The sequence below is a fragment of the Myodes glareolus genome, chromosome 1 (genome assembly GCF_982192425.1).
Source record: "Myodes glareolus chromosome 1, mMyoGla1.1, whole genome shotgun sequence".
NCBI lineage: Eukaryota > Metazoa > Chordata > Mammalia > Rodentia > Cricetidae > Myodes > Myodes glareolus.
The window spans coordinates 111060050-111083001 of NC_142026.1; the positions used below are offsets into that span (position 1 = coordinate 111060050).

Consider the following 22952-nt stretch of genomic DNA (forward strand, 5'->3'; position numbering starts at 1 on the left):
TAACCCTAAAGACAAAATTCATATTCACTGTTAGAAATAGTTTTCCTAGAAGAGAGACATGGAAAGTTCCTGAAGACACCAGATTTTTCCACTGGCCCACCCATACTACTCCCCTTCTTGCACAACAAATACATTGTTTCTAGAAGCTGAAGTTAATTTCTTTTTATCTGTTGAATTCACGTTTGTACAAGTTCCAAAAATTGCCTACTGCTTCCGTTGATAGGTCATTACTGAGAGGCAGGGCTTCTTCTCAAATTAGATGGAATGAGAGACGGATACACCAGGGGTACCTTAAGGTACAAGCAAAAACAAATTAATTACAAGCGCTGTAATTAAAAGCATTCAGCGTCCTGTTAACCTTGGCTGGTTCTGATCACATGGCTAGAAGAGAAATGTCTGCTTTTCTGTGTCATAAGCCATAAATAAAGAGGTGAAGAGTCGCAGAGTGAATGATATCAAAAGCAAAGGGAAAGTGTCATGGGCCAAGGGGCCCCACCCTCTCCCCCTGGCCCAGTTAGATGTTACTAACCAATTCCACAGCTTTGATGCTAAGTGTGAATTTTTCTGAGCAGCCCTGCCACATGAGCATGCAAGAGGCTTTTATAAAAAGTCACTCCTGGGGACCAACTAAGAAATCCTTGATATTATATACCAGATGTCATGTGAGCCATGAGACTGCTGTGTGGGAGCCTTGAATGAGGCCCCCTCAGACTGGGAGACTCCCCTGCGGGCTTTGACATCACTCACAGAACACTCACCCTCTATGGGCTGCACCAAGCTGACCTTTGACCAAATGGAAAGATCTAGTTCCTGGGAATTCTGAGATAGCCATTCATTAGTAAGGAAGGGAAAACACAAGCCCGAGAAAATCATCTGGAACTGGTCAGCAATCCTGAGCGTTTCAAGTGGGTATTGTTGTTTCGTCACTGATAAAATTACATGTCACTATGCAGTATCTTTCTCTTTCAAGAACAGAGAAAAGAAAGGAATGGTCAAATGTGAAGACATAGAGCAAGGCTAGCTGTTTTTATTTAAATGTGTCAGTGGGAGAACAGCAGGTTTTCACAATCAGAGCTGTATTCTGTGTGACAGAAGAAAAGGCTTCTTGGGGGCTATTCTGGGGACTGAGTCATTCGTCCGCAAGCAAAGAGGACCACTGGGCTTACCCTGACTCTACCTATTTATAAGCACAGGAGTTTCCAGCAAATTAATTTAATTTACAGAAGTTTTCCGGCATGTAAAAAGATGTGGTGTATAGGATCACGCCTCGGGATGGAGGTGACAGGTTGAGTCACCTCTGGATTCGCTCGCTCTACCTGGATTCCCTCCATAACCTCACAAAACTGACTTTGTGGAGCCTGAAACCCATGAAGAAAAGGGCAACAAACTCTGGACATCTATGATGCCTGTAGAGCGGTGTTCACTTGTTCCACTAAGCTGGGGAAACAAGCCCGCCAGAAGAAAGATGACTTAAATCAATCACACATTCTCCAAGTCATGCTTCAGGTAGTTCTTCAAGAGATGATGAGTGGAGAGAACCATCAAAACAGAGCATCCATGAAAACTCAGGGGAAAGCCAACCAAAGCCTCACCCCAGCCCACTAAGCTACACCTTTAGACTCCTTGTCCCCAACTGAAGCTTATTCTTCAGAAAGGATAACAGCGAAACTGATGGGCCCAGAGGCAGCTTTGAGAAAAGAAGGCCTGAGAGGAAAAGAATAGGCAAAGTGTTGAATGTTATAGATTTTTGCCTTGATTTCTGGTAGTGAACTTAAGCCCTGGGAGATGAAGATTCCTCATTGGAGGACTCACTCAGTCTGAAGACTGGATTTAGGGCCCCTCTTTAAAACTGCCACCTTAGACTTCTGACACCATGACGACTCTTTAGCCTAAGTCCCTCCAGGTCCCTGGGATTCCCATTCCCCCAGCTCTGAGAATGGTTAAATGCAAGGAGTACACGGTGCTGGAGGAAATTCAGCGACCTCAAAATGAAAAGGAGAGAGGGAAATAACAGCAAAACCAACTAAAGGAGAGCCAGGGAGTGATTGTTTGATTTGTTGACCGAGTGTCCAACATGGTGTTGAACACAGTAACAGCACTAGCTCACCCTGATGTGGAGGTGACTTTAAGAAGAATCATCCAGTCATTCACAGTCAGGCTGCTACATAGACATCTTCACAGGTGCATTTTATCTCTTCCAGAAGTTTCTTCTTATCTCTGTCTCACTGAGGTATTTTTACTGTAATGAGGACTGGTCTTGTCAAATGCTTTTCTACACTTACTGAAACAAATAGATGTTCTGCCCAGCTTCACAGGGAAAGAGTTTATTTTCTCATTCTCACATGTTAAGAGTAGGGTGTCCCTGCTAGATGACCATATTGATTATATTACTTATTACTAGTGTTTTACTCTTTCTGTTTGTGCTCTTTCCTAAATTGAGTGATCTTTTTTGTATGTGTTTATTTTATTTTTATTTTTGACTATTTTGTACAGTTACATTATATTATTATTTTAATAATTACTAATTCCAATTTTCTACTGTTTGATTCTGTCACTTACTATTCCTGGGATTCTCACTCAGAATGCCTTGTTTGTTGATGTGTTCCGTGACTTGTTCTCAGGTTTACTAAGTATGTGCTGCATAGGAATCATGGAAGCCATGACCAAAAAACTTGCTCCTTGTGGTCTGAGAGAGACACGGGCCCCATGAACTCGTGTATTTAAACACGTGGTCCCCGGTTAGTGACACTGGGAAGGTGCAGGAAGTCAACCTTGCTGGAGGATGTGCATCACTGGAAAGTGCTTATAGCTTCACTGCACTTCCAAGTCACTCTCGGCTTCCTGCCTACGGTCAAGATGTGATTGCTCTCCCAGCTTCCTGCTTCTACTACCATGCTGTCCACTTGTCACGCCTGCCACCACAACAGACTCAACCCTCTGAAACCAGGAGTCAAAATAAACTCTTCCTTTCCTTAGTTACTTTTAGTCACGGTATATCATTGCAGCAACAGAAATTATACTAATACTTTACTCCAACAGAGATGTCTGGCTACTGGTGCTTCCATGTATCTCAAAGCAATCAACTCAGGACCACTTTACAGACTTTTTTTTAGCACTGGGTTTTTGAATTCTTCAGGAAGTGTAATTACAAACCCAGAGTCATGTGAAAGTCTAACTATGGGACCAAGTCCTTAAAGAACATTCCCACCTACCAGTACCCAAGGCAGTAAAGGTGATAGCCCACTGGGATCTTTTCACGTTCTTTTCCTTTCTCGATTGTCATGTGTTTCAAGCCCTCATTTTTCTATGGATTCATCATTTTGAGGTTCTCATCACATTGCTTGTCTTGTTCCAAATTATTGTCTTTCTGGGGTTATTAATGTGATATTATTTGTAAGTTCAGTGATATGCTGTCTATGCTTTAGACCCAAGAGATGGTAATTATTTATTCCATGATATTTCTACAAAGTTTTTCTAGGCTTTCCTTACTTCTTGAATGCACACCTATCCAGGTATCAGTATTGCACATAGTTTTGAATAGTCTTTAATGGTCTTTTCCTGTTGGTACTCAGATCTTGCTTAACTCCTTCCACTTTGAATAGCTGACCCCTGTGACCATTTGGGTAATGTGGAAATGACAGTCTGATTTCCAAGATAGGTCATCTTACAGCTTTGTTTTCGCCTGGCTCTTGTGCTCCTGTTTCTAAATTTTCAATCTTCCTTTCCCCTTACTCTCCTTCCCTGATTCCTTTCACAGATTTTTATCACTACTAAAGATAGTAATGGCTTTCAACCGTCTGTATTTTACTAGAACATATATGTTACAGAGGCTCAGACTTTGGTCTGATAAGTTTACTGCTATGCTTTGTAACATAAAGTGGTACCTGGAAAATGGTAAGAATCCAATAATGTGTCCAGAATGAGTAAGTGAATAGAAGAAATTTTAACATGAGCCTCATTCAAGTTATTGTGATAGATCTCTCTCCTGGGAACTCTGATCTAACCCCAAAGATTTCCAGAAAGATCGAGTGTGAGGCCCCTGGTCTCCAAATCCAGGGTTGTGTGCACTCTGCTATCTCTCATATTCATTCCTACAACTCTCAATGCCTATAATGTTCCCTGGGCTCACAATCACTGAAAATGTTCAGCTATTCGGTTTCCCCGAGTTTCCTCTTTCGCTTTGGCTTGTTTGATAATACCTTCTTTGCTTCTTAAATCTTGTTTATATGTACCAGTCACCCAGTATTGGAACTAACCCTTTTCAGATCAGAAAGGGAATTAGTCACATAACTTTTATCAGGGTTCAGCATTTCTTCCATATAATTTCAAAAAAATTAAATGTAGACAGTATAAACCCCACTGTCCATGATATTCAATTTTAAAATCTATGCAAAATAACACTGGAAAATTCCACGGAGGAAATGATTATAAATGGTTTTTAGGAATCTCACTTCTCCTTGAATTCTGAACCAAGATGATCTTTTTGCTTTGGCATAAATACCAAATAAAAGTATGTTGATTTGATTGCCCACTAGAAGAAAAAGAAGACAAAGAGAAGGAAAAGGAGGAGAAAATGAGGAGGAGAAGGAGGAAGGAAAGGAGGAAGAGGAGATGAAGAAGAAGGAAAGCAAAGCTGTGATTGTTATAAATACTGGCGAATGGAAGAATGTTGGTTACCAAATAAGACTATAACCTAATTAGACTCATTCCTCGCTCTCCCCTTACAGATTTCTGTTACACCAGCAGAACATGATCAAAGCATGGCCACTTCTGCATTAAAAGCTATACAAAGGAACAGTTGTTTTAACTTAAGCAGTCCTCTCTTAGAAATACCACTCGGAAATATTTACTTGGACAGACTATGGAAGAGAAGTTATTTCTGGTTCTTCGGAGCATATGGATGTTTGAGGTATACCATCAGTCTGCCATTCTGCTGACTAAAGTCAGATCTCCACATGAGAAATGAACTGAGCCAATTGCTTATGGAATGTGCATTGTTTTGAGGTTAATTCAGCTGTCACAGAGATGAGGCACTACAGGAGGAGAACCAAAAGACAAGCAAATTAGCTGTGTATCTACCAACACTGGGGGGAACTTTCTGGGTGAATTGTCATGATCACAAGAGAATTTAAGGAGGAAGTATCGGTCAATTTCCCATTCTATAATCTAAAGATGAGGTGACCAATATCATTGCCATCAAGTTAAATAGAATCATGTATATATTTGTACTATTCATGATTATATACAAAATATCCAAAATTTTCCTTTCTTTGGCATAACTATGATGTTATTTTGTGGTGATGTACACTGAATGACTCTAGACTGTCCCTAACTTACTAGAGATCTATGGCGGGTGTGCAATGGCAACTAGGAACATGTGTGTGACTGTGCTTGTGGCTGAGGAGAGAATACATAAGGACACACCTGTCCTCCATGACTCTTTTTTGCTGCCCTGAGATTAAGTTGTTAGGGCCCCATTTCTTGCAGTTCATGAACCACTTCCAGTGAGGTCGTTCAAAAGCTGTGGCTGTGGAACTGCTCCGGAGAAACCAGTGCATTTATGACCAAATATGCTATTCTAGTAGGTTTTCTGGGAAACCAAAACCATGTTAGTTTAGGATGAGCTCATATTAAAATCTCAATATAGACACGAATCAGTGATTGTTTTGAGATCAGTGATTTGTTTTGAGCCAGTGAGAAATCCCAGATTCAGGTCTCAGAGTTGGGGGAAGGAAAGACTGTTAATCATTCGACCATTCAGATATCAGTTGGGGAGGGGGTGGAGAACTGCAATGAATGTGGGAACATCTGTAAGACAGGATCTGATTCAAGGGGAACCCCAAATCATCACATGAAAATAACTGACTATTGCACTTTGTAGACTCCTCCTACCAAACATAACCCTAAGGGGAACTCAAGATGTTTTCTTGTTTGGAAAACTTTCCAGTATAAGATAAGGGAATTGATGCTTTTTTCAATGCCTGAGAGTACCCTGTGCCTATTCATAAATGCATCTCATAGATACTTACTCCTGGTTCTGTCCCTCTTCTCAATTGGGACTTACTGTCATTTGAATATGAAGTGTACTCCATGTGTTTGTTTTAGGCACTTGGTTCCCAGCCCTTGTCATCATTTAGAACAGGCATTCTCAACCTGTGACTTATAACCTCTTTGAAGGTCAAACAATCCTTTCAAAGGGGTTGCATAGCAGATATCCTGCATATCTGATATTTACATTACGATTCATAACAGTAGTAAAATTAGAGTTATGAAATAGCAACAAAAGTAATTTTATGGTTGGGGTCACCACAAGATGGGGGATTGTATTAAAGGGTCACAGCATCAGAAAGGTTGAAAAACACTGGTTTAGAAGGGTATAGGACCTTCAGATACTGGAGCTCTAGTGGAAGCAACAGATCACTGGTACCTCAAGGTTTATGGACAAGATCCACTTCCTGTCTTGTCTCTGCTTCCTGTTCTCTTAGCAAGAGAGGAGATAAGATGTTGTAGCTGCATCTTCCCGCTGCCCTGGAGCCACCAGCTGCCCATGTCTTCACCATAATAGTCTGACTCTACTCCTTCAAACTGTGAGCCAAAGTAAAGTCTTCCTCCCTTATATTACTATAGGCAGGAATTTTATCATGGCCAAGAGAAAAATGACTAACTTGGGGGCGGGGCTGGATATAACTACGCAAGGCATTTCTTTGTTGATTATAGTACCTCAACTATTCTCTCAAAGCTGAAGACAATAAATATATATATCAACTAATTGCAAATTACTAACTCCACAATTTGGGGGATTGCAAGAAAGCCATGGCTGAAAATGAAAAACACAAGCATAAAATTCAAACTCTAACTGAATTGCTTCTCATTCTGCTTAACTTTTTAAAAGTTCTCTGGCTAAAATGGTAAGAGATTTGCACACATAATGTGTTGTGTTGTAGATATTTAGTGCCACGTCAATTTCCTTTCTTTGAATATCCTGGATATAAATTTTCAATTCATAGCTTTCTTTATAACTATGGACCTGGTATCTTTTCACCTTTGTGTTAAGTTGTAAAATCATCTTGCTTCTGAAGAGAGGCTTCGAACTTAAGTATACCACAGAAGAGAATTACAATCATTGACTGCCATGCACAGATGGTTTCATGTATGCTGTTTACAGTTATTGAACTTTAGGAAGAATATAATTAAGGATGGTAATACGAACATACAGTGCAAATTACCAAAGTGTTTATAAATCTCTTTAAATTTGTGGGAGCAAAACTTCAGGCAGATTATCTTAAATGTAAACAGTATTGATTTTTAAATGTCAAAAGTTGCTACTCAGTCAAGATCTTTGTTCAGAAAGAGTCAAATAAAACAGTTACTGCCACTGACAAAATCAGTTTAAACAAAACACAAGGCTGGAAACAGGAACAGCCCCTTTGCTCTCTTCCTTCTAAATTGTAGGAACATTTAATAGCTTCTGGCATCTTACGTCTGTGCTACGTCAGATACTTAACATCTGTCATTTATCAGGGATGATCTTCAATGATATTAGATGTATAATTCACTTGATTAATCTTACTAATTTCCCCTTTGCAGAACATGTCTACCCATCTTTGTCTCATCTCTAGAGAACTGATTCAAATTAGATGCCAAGTAATATGAACTATTCGATTGTTAAACAGTAAATTTCCTAACTGAGAAAAAAACAAACATGTTCAATCTTTCAAGTTCTGTCTTAAGAAAAATATGTGATAGTATGCTTGAATATATATATATATATATATATATATATATATATATATATATATATATATATATATTCTGTTTCAGAGTTATTTATCCTTTATACATGAATGCTAAAGAACCATAACACCACACAAATACCCTCAAAACTATAAACCAGTTAATGCAAGTTTTATTGGATAACACCCATAAGATTGTAATAGAATCTCTGTAAGCACAGCTAAATGAAGCAAGAGCCACATGCAAGCACAGCTAAATGAAGCAAGAGCCACATGCACCCACAACATTGAAATACATACTTCCAAGGGACCAAAACAAACATGTCCAGTGTAACACAGAGCCTGATCAACTAATTTTACTAATGGACCTCCAATAAGAAGAAGAGTCATCTACTCGCTGATACTTTCCATTAAACACACAATCTGTTTAATTCTAGAGAGACCACTCCTGAAACTCAGAGGAGAAAGTGACCCTTTTCTATGCCAATCACAGGACCTTCTGTCAAGTGAGAGAGCTTGCTCTACAGAGGAAGTTCTGATTCTGAAGCAAAGGGAACCACATGCTCCAATCTGATTAAGGTGTTGAGTTTTTCAAATTACTTTTTTTTTGTAGAATCATACAATGTATTTCTTTATGACACTCTCAGATATCAACGATTATATTATGCCCATCTTCACCTCCTCACGTTGTCCCTCCACATCTCTCTTCTCACTCTCTGTCTCCCTTCCTTCTCCCAAACAGTCCTCTCTCTGCTTTCATGTCAGAGAGAGAGAGAGAGAGAGAGAGAGAACTTTCATAAGAAAGATAATATATATTTCTGTTTCCCATTCTCTTTCCCAATCCCCCTCTCTTTAGCCCTTGTCCTCCCTCATAATCGTAGGGGTTAGATTCCATGTATGAGAGAAAGTGTATTTGTCTGAGTCCGACTTATTTTGCTTACCATGATAATCTTCAGTTCCATACTTGTTTTGGTCACTGTTCTATTGCTGGGAAGAGATGCCATGACCACAGCATCTCTTCTAATGGGAAGTATTTCATTGGGGGCTCACCTACAGATTTAAAGGGTTAGTCCATTAATTATCATCATCATGGCAGAGAGCATGGCAGCATTCAGGCAGGTACTGGAGAGGGAGAGAGAGAGAGAGAGAAAGAGAGAGAGAGAGAGAGAGAGAGAGAGAGAGAGAGAGAGAGAGAGACTCTGGCTTGGGCTTTTAGAAACCTGAAACCCCACAACTAGAGACACACTTACTTTAACAAAACCAAATGTAACCTCTTAATACTTATAATCTTTTCAAATAATGTCATTCCTTGGTGACTAAGCATTCAAATATTTGAGTCTTCCGGGGTGATTTTTATTCAAACAGTCCTTTTAATTGCAAATGACATAATTTCATTTTCTTTTATTGCTGAATAAAACATTGTGTATGTATCCCATTGTGCTTGCATCTGTTGGCAAGCAGCTACTTTCTACTTTGTTCCCACACCTTAGCTCTTGTGAATTCAACCCCTGTTTTAAAAGCTGCTACACTGCCATTGTAAGGGAGATGATGGACTCATGTGACCCATGAAGACTTCAAGTGTTGACACTTGGATATCCATAGAAGATGAAGATGGGAAAGCTATGTCATAAAACCTAGGTGTTTCCAACTGGCAAGAGAACAACAGGAACAGTTTGGCTTTGGGCAAAGAACATGAAAGGTACCCAGGAAGATATTTTAGAGAAATGAAAAATAAAAAACTCAGTTCATCTCATTTCTAGGTATCAAATTGGTAGAGAAATATGATCTCTAACCAGCCATTTAGTTCCTAGAGTCTTGAGCTATGTGTGGTGGATATATGCCCACAGATTGCAGACTTTGCTAGAGCAGAATCCAAACTTGTATTTATAAGTGGTATGCATAGTGGATGCTCACTTGCTTCATCAATATGTACCTTCATGCGTGGACATATGTGTTAACTGATTCTTTTGTTTCAGGTAAGATCTTGTGTAGCACTGACTTGTCTTGTTTTTATTATATAGCACAGGCTTCCATCACACTTGCTGGAATCTTTCTATTTCTGCTTCCCAAATGTTAGGATATAGGCATGTAATATCACTTCTGACATTATCTTGATTTAAAATTTAAATTTTTTAAAATTTTTCTTCTCCCAAAAGTATAGACAATAAATGTAAAAACACAACACCCAAATTTTTATAGCTTATAGTTCATTTTCTTATAAGAGCTAATTAACAATAAATTTTTCCTACAAAAACTATAGCTATAAGAACAAACTGGAATTTGTGATATGTAATTAAAATTATCTTTGATTCTGGTATTGCTCATTTGTCCTCAATGTGAACAAAAGAAAAGCTTTCTTTTCTAGATGTTATATAAATCTACCAAGTATTTTAACAAATTAATAATAAAAGACAACTTTGAATTACTTTCTTCTGAACTCTATAAAGTAAGAGTGTTGACGGAGTTTTTCTGCCCCACCCAGACCCTCAGTCATTCAGTCTCAAAGAAACACACAGAGGTCTACATTAACTATAAACTGATTGGCCTAGTAGATCAGGCTTCTTATTAACTCTTATAACTTATATTAGCTCATAATTCTTGTCTGTGTTAGCCATGTGGCTTGGTACCTTTTTCAGCGAGGCAGTCATATCTTGCTTGCTCTGTGTATGGGTAACAACTGCAGACTGACTCTTTCTTCCTCTTAAAAATATCCTGTTCTCCTTGCTCCACCTCTACTTCCTGCCTGATCGCCCCGCCTTTACTTCCTACCTAGCTACTGGCCTATCAGCATTTATTTAAAATACAAGTGACAGGGTAGAGACCATTGTCCCACAGCACTTCCCCCCTTTTTTAAAACAAGAACTCTGAATTGAATCTCCTTTGTTTAGCTTTTCTCCTAACAATTATCCATAACAATTTGTAACTAACATTCTAAACAAAGATAAATATCCATAATCCATTTTTTTTGTGAATGTGGCTGTAGTATTCCAGGCTACTTCCTCCTGATTGGGGGTGCTGATAATCTTATGGGAACCTAAAAAAAATTTGAGTTATGGTCAAGTCCTGAATGGAATATTCAGTGAGGCTTGGTCATTGTAGCCAGCAGTCTAGAAATTGTTCTGGATGTAGAACTCAGGGAAACTCCAACAGAGGTCCTCTGTGATGCTGGATCATCTGAACTCTATTGGAGATTTTTCAGAAGGTCTTCCTTGATCAAACCTGATTTTTCTTAGCCCAGAATGAATCAACAACCTCTCATTTCTTGTGGAAACAAAAGCAAAATCTTCTCTCTAAAGTAACATATCTTTTGACTTAAATTTTGAAGTCAAGTCATATTCAAAATATATGCGTTAGATTTATCCAGCAGCCTTTGTAACCAAATATCTTTGAGCAACTTTTGTTCCTTCCTCAGCCATCAAACAATTTAAAGACAACACAATAACATAAAGTATCCAGACTCTCTGGTATTTTTCATCTTTATGTTGCTTTATTTTGAACTCTATTTCTTTTATTTTTATTTTTAATTCTGATCTTTTTGAGACAGTGTTTCTCTGTGTATCTTTGGCTGTCCTAAAATTCACTCTGTAGACCAGGTTGTCCTTGAACTCACAGAGATCCACCTGCCTCTGCCTCCCAAGTGTTGGGATTAAAGGTGTGTGCCACCATACCCAACTACTCTCTTTCTTTCTTTTTTATTTAAAGGACTTTATCCTTTTACTTTTCTTTCACAAACATACATATATTTTTAAACATACTTGTAAACCATTTAGAGGTTTTCTTCAACTGAATCTATCTTTACTGTATATCTAACTTTTTCTGATCATAAGTCTTTATCTGCGGGATCCAACCCATTCCTTAGCTTTCTGAGAACCTAGCTTCATGGTGGAGGTACTGGCTGGAACCACGTTTATTGCCACAATGCTATGGAGTTTCAAGGTCCCTGACACCACCAAGAAGTATGCTGTTAGCAATTCATAAACACCATTTAAGTGCCAGTATTTGTGTGAGTTTTATAACATTTTGAATTTCAGTGGAGTTTTCATAGCCTTTACAATGTTGGACTTTCTAAAATTCTCAACCTAAGCCCTAGACAACTCTATATCTGGAGGGCAAAGGCATCACAGGTGAAAGCAAGCTCCTTTACAACTATCTTTATTGTGAGAGCTTTGCCGGTCTCCAAGAACATGTAGTCTCCCAACCCCAGCCTCCCCTCACAGGGTTATGCTGATTCGCTGATCCACAGCTCAATAGCAACACTGTTCATCTTTGCTTCGATTCAGACTGCAATTTCTTTTTAAACTACCTGACCCTTATAATCAGATGGCGAGTGCATCTAGTCATTCATCTTCTCAGGGTCAAGTACCCGGCCTGAACACAGTGTCATTTGTGTTTCTGAGGCCTCTCTGCATCGTGAGGGGCAGAGCAGGAAAACTGCCGATTGGAAAGGTTTGAAAGGAACTTTTCATGCGCTGTTTTTATTGTCTTATTTTTACCTCTGGAACTAAGATACCCAGTAGGGAAACACATCTTCCTTGGTACAAGGATGAAATTTAAAAAGATATTCTTTGTTTCTAAATTAAGTATGAAAAAATGGTCAATCACTGTATTACTGCCAGTATTAGAAATTCATGTGTGAGATTTTGCTCTCATTCAGGGACCAGCATTCACGAAGCACCCAGCAAATGCTTTCTGGATGAATAAAGGAAGAGCTCTACACATTTATGCCTTTGTCTGGAAGATGTCTTTCACCATGAGGATGAAAATGTTTCCTTAAGTTCTTGCTTCACCATCACAGAATGCTGTCTAAATCTTGCTCAATTTGCATCACAGGTTGGAGGGAAAGCCATAAGCCGACTTATGAGTCGGCTTATGAGACCTGGCTTCTGCCTATCTCTGATTCATCACTGAAACAAAATATGATTAGACTGACTGGTTCAAGTAAAGCGGAGCCTGTAGTCTTGTCAGTTAGGATGATGTCAACTACACTTATAGCCTTCTAGATAATTATCTACTCACCAAAAGGAAGAATAGAGTTCCAAAAAAGAAGCCGGGATGCCATTAAGAACTGACAAGCAGTAGCTGGAGAGATGGCTTAGTGAGGAAATAACTTGACCCAGAAGCATGAATCTGGAGTTTGGATGTCAGCATTCATGTGAACACTATAGGCAGGCATAGTGGCAGCCTGCAAGCCCAGTGCTCCAGAGGCAGAGACTGCTGAGGCCCACAACAAGCTGGCTCACTAGATTAGCCCAATCAGAGAACTCTGGGCTCTGAGGGACCCTGTGACATTACATAGGTGAAGGAAGATTGAGGAAGACACTCAGTGTTGACCTCCAACCTCCACAGGTACCTACACCTATGTGCGTGTGCACTCACACACATGTGAACACTCGTACGCACCCATGCACTCACACACATGTGAACATTCATACCCATGGACTCACACACATGTGAACACTTATACACACCCATGCACTCAAACATGTGAACACTCATACACTCCCATGCACTCACACATGTGAACATTCATACACATCCATGCATTCACACACATGTGAACACTCATACACTCCCATGCACTCACACATGTGAACACTCATACACACCCATGCACTCACACACATGTGAACACTCATACACACCCATGCACTCACACACACATGAAGAGAACCAGAGCTGAAAGCATGCTATGGATGCTGCATAGGCCACCAAGAAATACTGGCAATGCAATATGTTTTATGACTCAATGTAAAATTAAGGATGTGACATGAATTAGAAATAATCCCACATTTCTTAAGTTTTAATGAAAATCTCCTTCACATTGGTAAGAAGAAAACACTACAGGACTTTTATGACATTTAACACCACATTTCTGTTCTTAAGAAGGGACCCTCAGATAGTGTGGTATCTTTATATAAAAGAAATGCTTTAGATTAAATTGATGTTAATTAACTGATCGAATTGTTACTTAACCAATTAACATTATTTACAGAGAAATTTTTAAGAAAACTGTCTGATTTTTGTGCAGATGATGTTTGCTGTCTTTTGCATATTTTCTAAGAAATCTTTCTGAATTCCGAGGGCTATATACACTGCTATGGCCATTCTTGGTTGTCAACTCGACTACATTTGGAAAGAACTACAATCCAGAAATGGAGGGCACACCTGTGGAGATTTCCTGTCTTGTTTGAAGTAGACGAATCCACTTCTAGTATGGACCTTTGAGGTGGGAAGACACACCTCTGACGGGAATCTTGAGGTTGGAAGACACACTTTCAAACTGGGCCACACCTTCTGCTGGAAGCCTATATAAGGGCGTGGAAGAAGGGAAGTTGTGCTCTTTGCCTGTTTGCCCTCACTGTGCTAGTACATGCATTCTTCCACTGGCACTGGAGCGTCCTTCTTTGGGATTCCAGCATATACGGAAGACCAGCTGAGACGGTTCCCAGCACCTAGATATGGTGGCTCACAACCATCTGTAACTTCAGTTCCATAGGCTTCTGTGTCATATTCTGGCTTCCATAGACATCAGGCATGCATGTAGTACACAGACATAGATACACAGACAAAATACATATTCACATTAATATAATAAAAGTAAAATAATAGAAAATAAGTGTTCAACTAGCACATGATATAACAATTGTACTGTGATACATTTGTCTCATAGAAAGGAAAATTTTATTAATATAAAACCTGCATGTGCATGTTCATAACTATTTCACTCATAATAACACAAAAGGTCAGATGTTTCCTAGCCGGTAAAAAAACCAGGGTAAATGCATACTATGGAACCATAGTCACATTCCAAAAAAGCGCTGGCTGAGTCAATGTACTACCTGGGGTCAATCGTCTAAGAAATTAAATGAAAAATAAAGGCCATATGCTATTATATTATACATATATCAACAACAATAAAAATCTCAATGCATCTCAGGTAGAACTAGGCAAACATCAAAGGTTGTATTATTAAACCATGAACTGAACACCACTGCATATTAAATCACATATTAAAACATGGTAACTGCCAGGCGGTGTTGGTACATGCCTTTAATCCCAGCACTTGGGAGGCAGAGGCAGGCAGATCTTTGTGAGTTCAAGGTCAGCCTGGTCTACAAGAACTAGTTCCAGGATAGGCTCCAAAGCTACAGGGAAACCTTGTCTCAACAAACAAAACAAAAAGCAAACAAAAAAACATGGTAACCATTTTGGAAGTTACAACATTAAATCTGGCCTTAGAATGAGGTCAGATGTGGTCAGGCACATCCAAAATAAACCAAGGCGCTGGGTAATGGTGGCGCATGCCTTTAATCCCAGCACTTGGGAGGCAGAGGCAGGCAGATCTTTGTGAGTTCAAGGCCAGCCTGGTCTACAAGAACTAGTTCCAGGATAGGCTCCAAAGCTGCAGAGAAACCCTGTCTTGAAAAACCGAAACCAAAACCAAAAAAAAAAAAAAAAGTAAAAAGAAAAAGAAAAAAAGCTGAGGTACCTTCATACCCAACCCAAAAGGGCCATAGCGCCCAATTTTTGGAAAATGAACTAAGTCATGATACATTCCTCTTTAAAACATGCTATATTTCCTGAATCCCTACTGATGGAAAGACTGGCTTAGACTGGAAGCTTTCACCACTTCTTCTTTAGTGATGCAAGATTTTAAAAGAATAAATCTTCCATGTTACTTGGGTTAGATCCCTGACTTTTAGACTATCCTTCTTTGTCAAAGTCCAGGATCAACTGTTAAATCATTGATACGAAGCAGGCATTCTGAAGAGAGACCAGGAGCTAGCACACCTCAGCTGAGGCTCAGTGAGTTCATCTCTGAACGTTCTGCCCATGCCCACAGTCTTTGGAGGGGCAACTACTGTCTAGCGGTCCTTACTGTAAACACTTAAAACTTTGTACTTTGGGTTGGTCCAAGTGGGAAGTGATGCTCTTTCAAGTTTATTTAAATACTCGGTTCAGTTCTAGAGGACTCCCTCGAATACAAGTAGGGGTGTTATGCATGCAGGGCCGGCACAGGAAATCTGGTTTTGAAAACAAGTAGGGGTGTTATACACACAGGGCCGGCACAGGAAATCTGGTTTTGAAAACGTCTACCACTCACATGAAAAAAAAATGCTGTCACTACACGGCCGACAGGAGCCCAGTCTGAGTAATTAAATGGCTGAATTCTTAAATCCCTGCCAGAAGCAACAGGGTCAGCTATTTAGCTGGATTTTAGTGTCTAAAATTAGAATTACTTAGATAGTAATGCTTATTGGTTAACTGTTTGTATGTGTGTGTGTGTGTGTGTGTGTGTGTGTGTGTGTGTGTGTGTGTGAATCCCATTTTGGTGGGTGTGTCAATCACAATAAAATGATTACAAAGACAATGTTTTAAAAGCAACACGTTGACAGAATATGTGAATCGCAGGAATTTATGCTGGCATCAGCTATTAAGTGAGTCTTCACCCTCCCTTGCTCTTCCTGCTCTCATCTCTCTCCTTACCTCTTTCCTCCCTCTCCACTTTCTTGTTGTTTTTAAGACAGGGTCACAGGGTCCAACCTGGCTTGAACCTTTCTATGTCATCAGTGGAGGCTAGTATTAAATCCTCACCTTCCTGCTTTCGCTTCCCAAGTGCCAGGACTCCAAGTATGGATGACTGCCTGGCTGAGGATTTTCTTCTATGCCCTCTTCTCACTAAAGACAAAATGAAACAACAGCTGTTGAGGTCGGGGTAAAGTTAACTTTAAAACATTGTGGTATATTTTGCAAGGCGCATACTCAATGTATTTGTTTGAGGGCACTGCCTTGCAATAGATTCTAAATTCCCCTTGCTTCCTTCCTTACATAGTTCTGCCCTCTACTGGAAGCAGTAATTCTGTGAATGTCTTATAAACATAGGATCTGTTATTCCAGATACAAGTTTAGCCTCAGACAGAAGAGCAACTGTTTCGTGGCTTTTCAGATGGACAGTCAAAATGGATTCTTTCTAGGAAACTTGATTTTCTAGAGGTCTTCATGAGGAAAGAAAATGAACTCAACTCAGTCACTTTTCGAGTAGGCAATAGGAACAACAAGAGAGGCCAGTCCCGAGAGCAGTATGGCCAACTGTTTAGGTGCCCAGTGGCCCCAGAGTGATTCATCCTCGCACACTCCCTTTCTTCCCTTCCCTCCTCCCATTTTCTCATGATACGTAAAGTGTAGCCCAGGCTGACCCTAAACTCACTGTAGTGGAACTTCTGATCATTCGGATTCCACTTCCCGAGTTCTGACTGGTTTATGTGGTGTAAGGGTTGAAGGGGAGGGGAGAGGAAGGAAGGGGAGCAAAGAAAAATGTATAGCTCGATAAATCAATAATAAAAAAAGATTGAGCCCATGGCCTTGTGAGTGATACATTAGCATTGTACCAATTAAGCCACATCCCCAAGCCATATACTAAGTGCTTTTTTCTAAGTCAAGTGAAAAGGACTATATTCATTTGGTTCATTCATAATCTTTATGCCCAGACATGTAGTGCCCTGGCAAAAAACTGACCTCAAATTATGCCAAATTAAGTTAAGTATCTGCTGAGAAACTGTTGTGGGGAGGAACACAAGGAAGGGAAGTAGAAAGAAACTGCTGGATGCTGCTGTCCTAACAGACACACAGCTTCTTGGGGCTGGAGAAAAGGTCACTGCTTGCTCCAGCACTGAGGACAATTCCCAGGAATGGCTGACGCACTGCCCAGTGGAGGTCAACATCAAATTGGTTTCTTACATGTGGCAATGACTCTTTATTTTTCACCATGAACTTCACGTCTCTGCATGAAGAAACAAAAACTATACAAAGTTCAAAATATTCTGAGTGATTTTTTTTTTTTGCTAAAACCCATTTTATGAGTCAGAAGTGAACTGAGACACTTTGTTTTCATGATAGACTTATCTAAACATATTGGTATTTAAAACATTCTGGATACAAAATTTTACCCAAAGTGGTAAGGACCATGACTGGCCCCAAAGGTGGTATCTTCAAGGCGTGGTGTTAGCAGTCACCTCTAAAGATGCTGTCATGGTCCCTGGCATGCTCAGTTGACCTCCTCCAGACAGCGCTTGTGGCTTCTTGTTCCATCCTTCGCCCTGATTGCACCCACATCTATAACAGGAGGTGCCATTCCCACTGAAAAACACTGCGCTATATTCAAAGGGAACAGTTAACCTTTCACTATCAACTCTTATGCAAAATTATTTTTTATTATATTTTAATAACCTAAACACTTTAATGTTAGACTGTCTTTCAATTTAAGAGGCCAGGTAATCTCACTCAGTCCTGTGTGAGAACACTGGACAACATGGCACTCAGTGGGGAAATTCCTTCAGCTTGAATAAGACCCAGGCATACTCAGTCATAAAAAGCTCTCACTTTATTTTCCAGTATGAAGATGCACTGAAGTGTAAGAGATGGAGGACGGGGAGGAAAGCTGTGGACTGCTGTGTTCTGGACAGGCTACAGCCATGAACTCACAGCAGCTGGGAACCCCTGCACCGGAGTGGCATGTGATCAAGTCAGCCAAACTACCACAGGCAGGATGGCCGATCTCTACATCCCACTCCTTACTGAGAAGTTAATGGCAGCTTACAGTTGCTAGGGGTGAAGGTGATCTTTTTTAAGGATGTGGTCATGGGTAGAATTCCATGATCCCAAAGAGGGCTCCACACTCACGCATCTGTAACTAACAAGACTTTGTGAGCTATAAAAAAATAAATAAAATGAATAATGAAAAAAATATATACTGTTGGGATGGAAACATGTTATGAAGAGGATATGAGCAGAGTTAGTGGAGCAGATAGAGGCTAAATATGACATACGACAGATTTCATTGTATGTTTATATGAAACTCTCAATAATAAAAGAATTTAAGACAACATTTCAGAAAAATGATAAAACTGACCAGAGGGAAACCCCCAGCTTTTTGCTTTCTCACTTAGCTCTTCTGTTATATTTTGAGTTTAAATTGTTTCAGTCAAAACTAAGTTATATGTTCTAAATTTCTTGTAAAACTTTCCTCAAATTAGCACTCTTTAGAAGAATACAAGCAGCTAAGGCTGCTAAGATCACTGTTCAAGGACCCATCTAAAACAATAACTTAAGATCAAGTCTTAAGTACAGTGGCTAAGGTGACACCCATTTTGTGAAAGCACTCTGCTGTTGTGGGGCACTCACTATGAAGGGCACAGCAGGAAACGGGCACAAACTTGTCAGTGAGGAGAGTTGGCACAGAGCTGTTCAGAGATGCCACCGAAACTCTCTAACGGCAAGAGGGCAGCTCTGCCACAGCGCATGCTCCAGGCACATCTGGGAGAGAAGACCGTGTGGGACCAGGCCTGGGGGGCTGGCACTGACCTGGCAGCATCTGCATGAACTCTCCTTGGATTGTTCATCCTAACCGTGATGTTGTAGGAGGCTGAAGCAGTCTGAGTCTAGCGCCAGAAAGTCTCCGCATTCCCACCAATCTCTCACAAAAAAACATTTTCTGCTGTCGCATTTACAGAAAAAAAGAAAGCTATATTACGATGTGAATCAACTTCTACTTATTAGTAAATGACTCGTTTGATACTCAGAAATACAAAATGTTAACCAGTGATCCAGAAATGTAGAGAATGTCTCCCCACCACCACCACCAAAGTGCATGTGTTTCCTTCAGCAGCAAATGTGAGGGAACCAAGGTTGCACAAAAGGAGTCCCCAGGAGTCAGAATTAGCAGACATCTCCGAAATCATCTTTATTCTGCTTGCAAGGATACAACTATTTAGTTACTATTTCATTGTTCCCATTTAAAAGTTCTAGAGCCTGCCACATTCAACAACGCCTTCACTAGGAAACTGCTATAACATGGCATTATAAAAACACAAATGTTAAACAAGATAACCCCTTTTACAGCATTCAGATTACTGCATTAAACATTGATTTAAAAAGGCAAGTGAGTTCATTGGCAGACATCTGATTCTTATTCTAATAAAATATGGTAAAAAAAAAAGAATGGCACTCTCAATAAACTATAAATTTCAGGGTCAAAACGTGTGCAAAAATTAAGTCCCAAATCTGCAAGTGTGTGAAAGGTACTTAGTGATGATGCAGAACCACAGTATGAAGACCGTGCAGCACAATAAGAAATTGGAATCTTCAGCATCTAAACAGAGTAGATATTGGTGTAGATTTTTCAGGCAATTACTCCAAGTTACACCAAACATTCCAGTCCCTATGCATTCCTCAGGACACATCGAACTGAACAGCCCACATGTGAAGACAATCTATCCTAACTGTCTTTCCTACATAAGTCACAGAAATGTATATACACAGTGCGAACTGGTTCATGGGTTCTATTCAGAGAGGACAAAAGCAATCTGATAATGAAAGATCAATAATGATCAGCACTGCTGTGGACCAGAGGGGATAAAATGTCCCACAAGTAGGTATGGTATGGTTTTGATACTGAGAATAGTGGCTGGACAAATCAAATTTAAACCTGAATTTTAAAAAAATAGCACAGTCTGGGTTCATGTTACACAGTGCAGGGGTGCAAGCCGAATACACATACCAATCAAATAATTCCCCAAACTCAGTCAAACAATATAAATAAGTTATAAATGAACGTCATACACAATGTGAGCAAAATCCAACAGTTGTTGAACTAAAAAGCATGGATGCTACACCAGCAATGGTATTTCGAAAACCCTTCAGTATTAGAAATTATCAGATTGAATCCAAAAGAACCTCCTTCCCCCAACAAAAATGACATAGTATGGAGCCATCCTTTACACCACAGCCTTAATAATAGTAGAAAGTGATCACGAGAATCTGTCTCCATAACCTAGACGACGTCATGCAGCGGTCCACTCCTTCCCGATTCAGCCTCTCAGTCCCCATATGATGAGACAGATAATCACAATTCCGACCACGAGGATAAGAATGATGATACAAAGGGTTTTCCTGGATTTGCGCTGCAGAAGCAAGAACAAGACACAGTGACAGATTTGGTGAGGGCACTCCACGGGAACTGAAAGTAACTCAAGTCTACTTCAGGAACAGTTTGCAGCCCTGGAATTCGGGGATGCAATTTTTCTTCTTAAAAACCTATACAACACCTTTTTTTGTAAAGAAATATTTTTCTTGAATAAATGTTGCATTTCAAGGAGCATTTTTTTCTATTTTTAATTGCTGGTAGCATTCCTGGGAGTATGGCTGAGCTTAAGAAAGAAGACACTGGGTCTGGAAAGACGGCTTGGTGGTTGAGAACACTGACAACTCTACAGAGGACACAGGTTCAATTCCCAACACCCACATGGTAGCTCACAACGGTCTGTAAATCATGCATGTAGTGCACAGACATATGCAGGCAAAACACCAACACATGCTGTCAGAACATGGTCCAAGAATAGAATCATGGGAGGGGAAATCTGAGTGCTTGTGAGAAAACACCAAGAAAACAAGGTAAGCGTTTTATGACCTTACTTCCAAAAAAAAAAAAAAAGAAAGAAAGAAAGAAAGAAAGAAAGAAAGAAAGAAAGAAAGAAAGAAAATACCATGAAATGGTATTTTTCTTGAAATGAGATTTTTGTGTTCCTCCCAGGTGTAGCATATAGGAGTGAGTTTACTTTAGATTATTCACTACAACCGGCTACTGTTAATTGTTTATATGCCTCTATTGAAAAACATGTTTTGTCATTTGTGGCTTGTCTTTGAGATTATACACCTTGCTCAGGTGATTCTTCCTAACCTCGAGAATGAATTGCCTGGTTCTCTGAATAAAGCTGGCTACTACACTAGACTCTAGTCCGCCTCACTTTCAAGCTTCAATCTCCTGGATTTAATCACCTTTAGAGCAGTAAAATGCACATAAAATAAATAATAAAATTTACAGATAGATAGATAGATAGATGAAAAAAACCATGTCAGGTACACATTGTGCAGTGGCAAAGCATTTGCTTAGTGTACAAGGCCCTGGGTTAGATTCCATGTTCTCTTTCAAACCCCCATAATGCAAAAGAAGAGAGAGAAAAAGAAAAGCTACTGGTTTAAGAGGTACAATTTATCCCTAGGAAAAAGGATAAAGAATAGCCCCCCAAATGCACCAGTGTTACATAGTGCCAAATACACAGTGGTTTACTTGGTGAGCAAAAAAAAAAAATGGCACTCACTTACATTTCCAAGTTAGAGAAGAGAGTAAAAGGCAATGGAAAATATCTAAAAAGTCACAATATTGTAGCTACAAGGTCCACGAAAGGAGTAATTACAACAACAAAACTTGATGTGGTAAGAGGGGAGCCAATGTTGTGTTATGACGGCATTCAGAGGCTGCAGAAGAGATCTGCCTCACTCTTAGTGAACAAAGTTCTACATACTGTACAACTGTTAATAGTTCACAGCCATGATAGCTGTATAGTATCTGAAGCAAGGTTTATATTTCTCAGACACATACGGACTCCCCAAGTTAATGAGATTACCTTGAGAAACAAATTTATCTCTATTTGAAAAGCTTCTGATACACGATGACATAGTATGTAATGATTAATGACACTCCTAGCTAATATAGCTTCCAGAGACTCTGGAGAGACCTTCTAGTACAAGGACGTCTGTCACTCAGTCTGGAGTACCACTAACAAGAAAGAAAAAGTGGTGGGTCAGGCAGGAGTGATTACACACTTTTAATCCCATGCAAAGACAGGTGGAGCTCTGAGTTCAAGGTCAGCCTGGTCCACTTGTTGAGTTCCAGGACACCAAGAGCTACATAGAGAAACTCTATCTTAAAAAATTCAAAAACAAAACGTAACAGGGAAGAATGGGAAACGAGGGGAAAGGCTACCCAAGAGGTCTCTTCAGATGTTGGGCTGTCACTGTCTCACCAGAGACTATCATGGGATGTAGAGGGCACAGCTTACAGATAGCACTAGAAAACCCAGATTGTTAAATTCACAGATTGTTTTTTTTTCTTCTTCTTCAACAGAAGAAACTAACACTGTTTTCCATGAAGAAAGACATGAATGGGCAATGTTACTACCTGGTAATCATCACTAGTCTGTAAAGCCAGCCCTCGTGGAATCCACCAGAATTCTGAGAGTTGTTTGTCAGCCAATAGAACCCATCTTTATGTGTAATACAAACCCTTCCTCCATAGGCCCAAACTCCTGAGCACTACTTCTCAGCCAATAGAACTCATTCTTGTGTGAAGGTCACAGGTGCTTTGCTAAAGAGATGAACTTT

The 22952-nt window shown here is 39.8% G+C and overlaps 1 protein-coding gene across 1 annotated transcript in view; it reads right to left on the reverse strand.

Annotated features, from left to right (window-relative positions):
• Nucleotides 1-19448: 19448 nt before the first annotated feature.
• The window catches only part of Stx7 (syntaxin 7), a 39720-nt gene continuing 36216 nt past the window's right edge, over nucleotides 19449-22952 (reverse strand). The window contains exon 10 of the mRNA XM_048425111.3: nucleotides 19449-20692. Coding sequence (XP_048281068.2) covers nucleotides 20600-20692 — 93 coding nt within the window. The 3' untranslated portion in view covers nucleotides 19449-20599. The remainder of the gene's footprint in view (nucleotides 20693-22952) is intronic.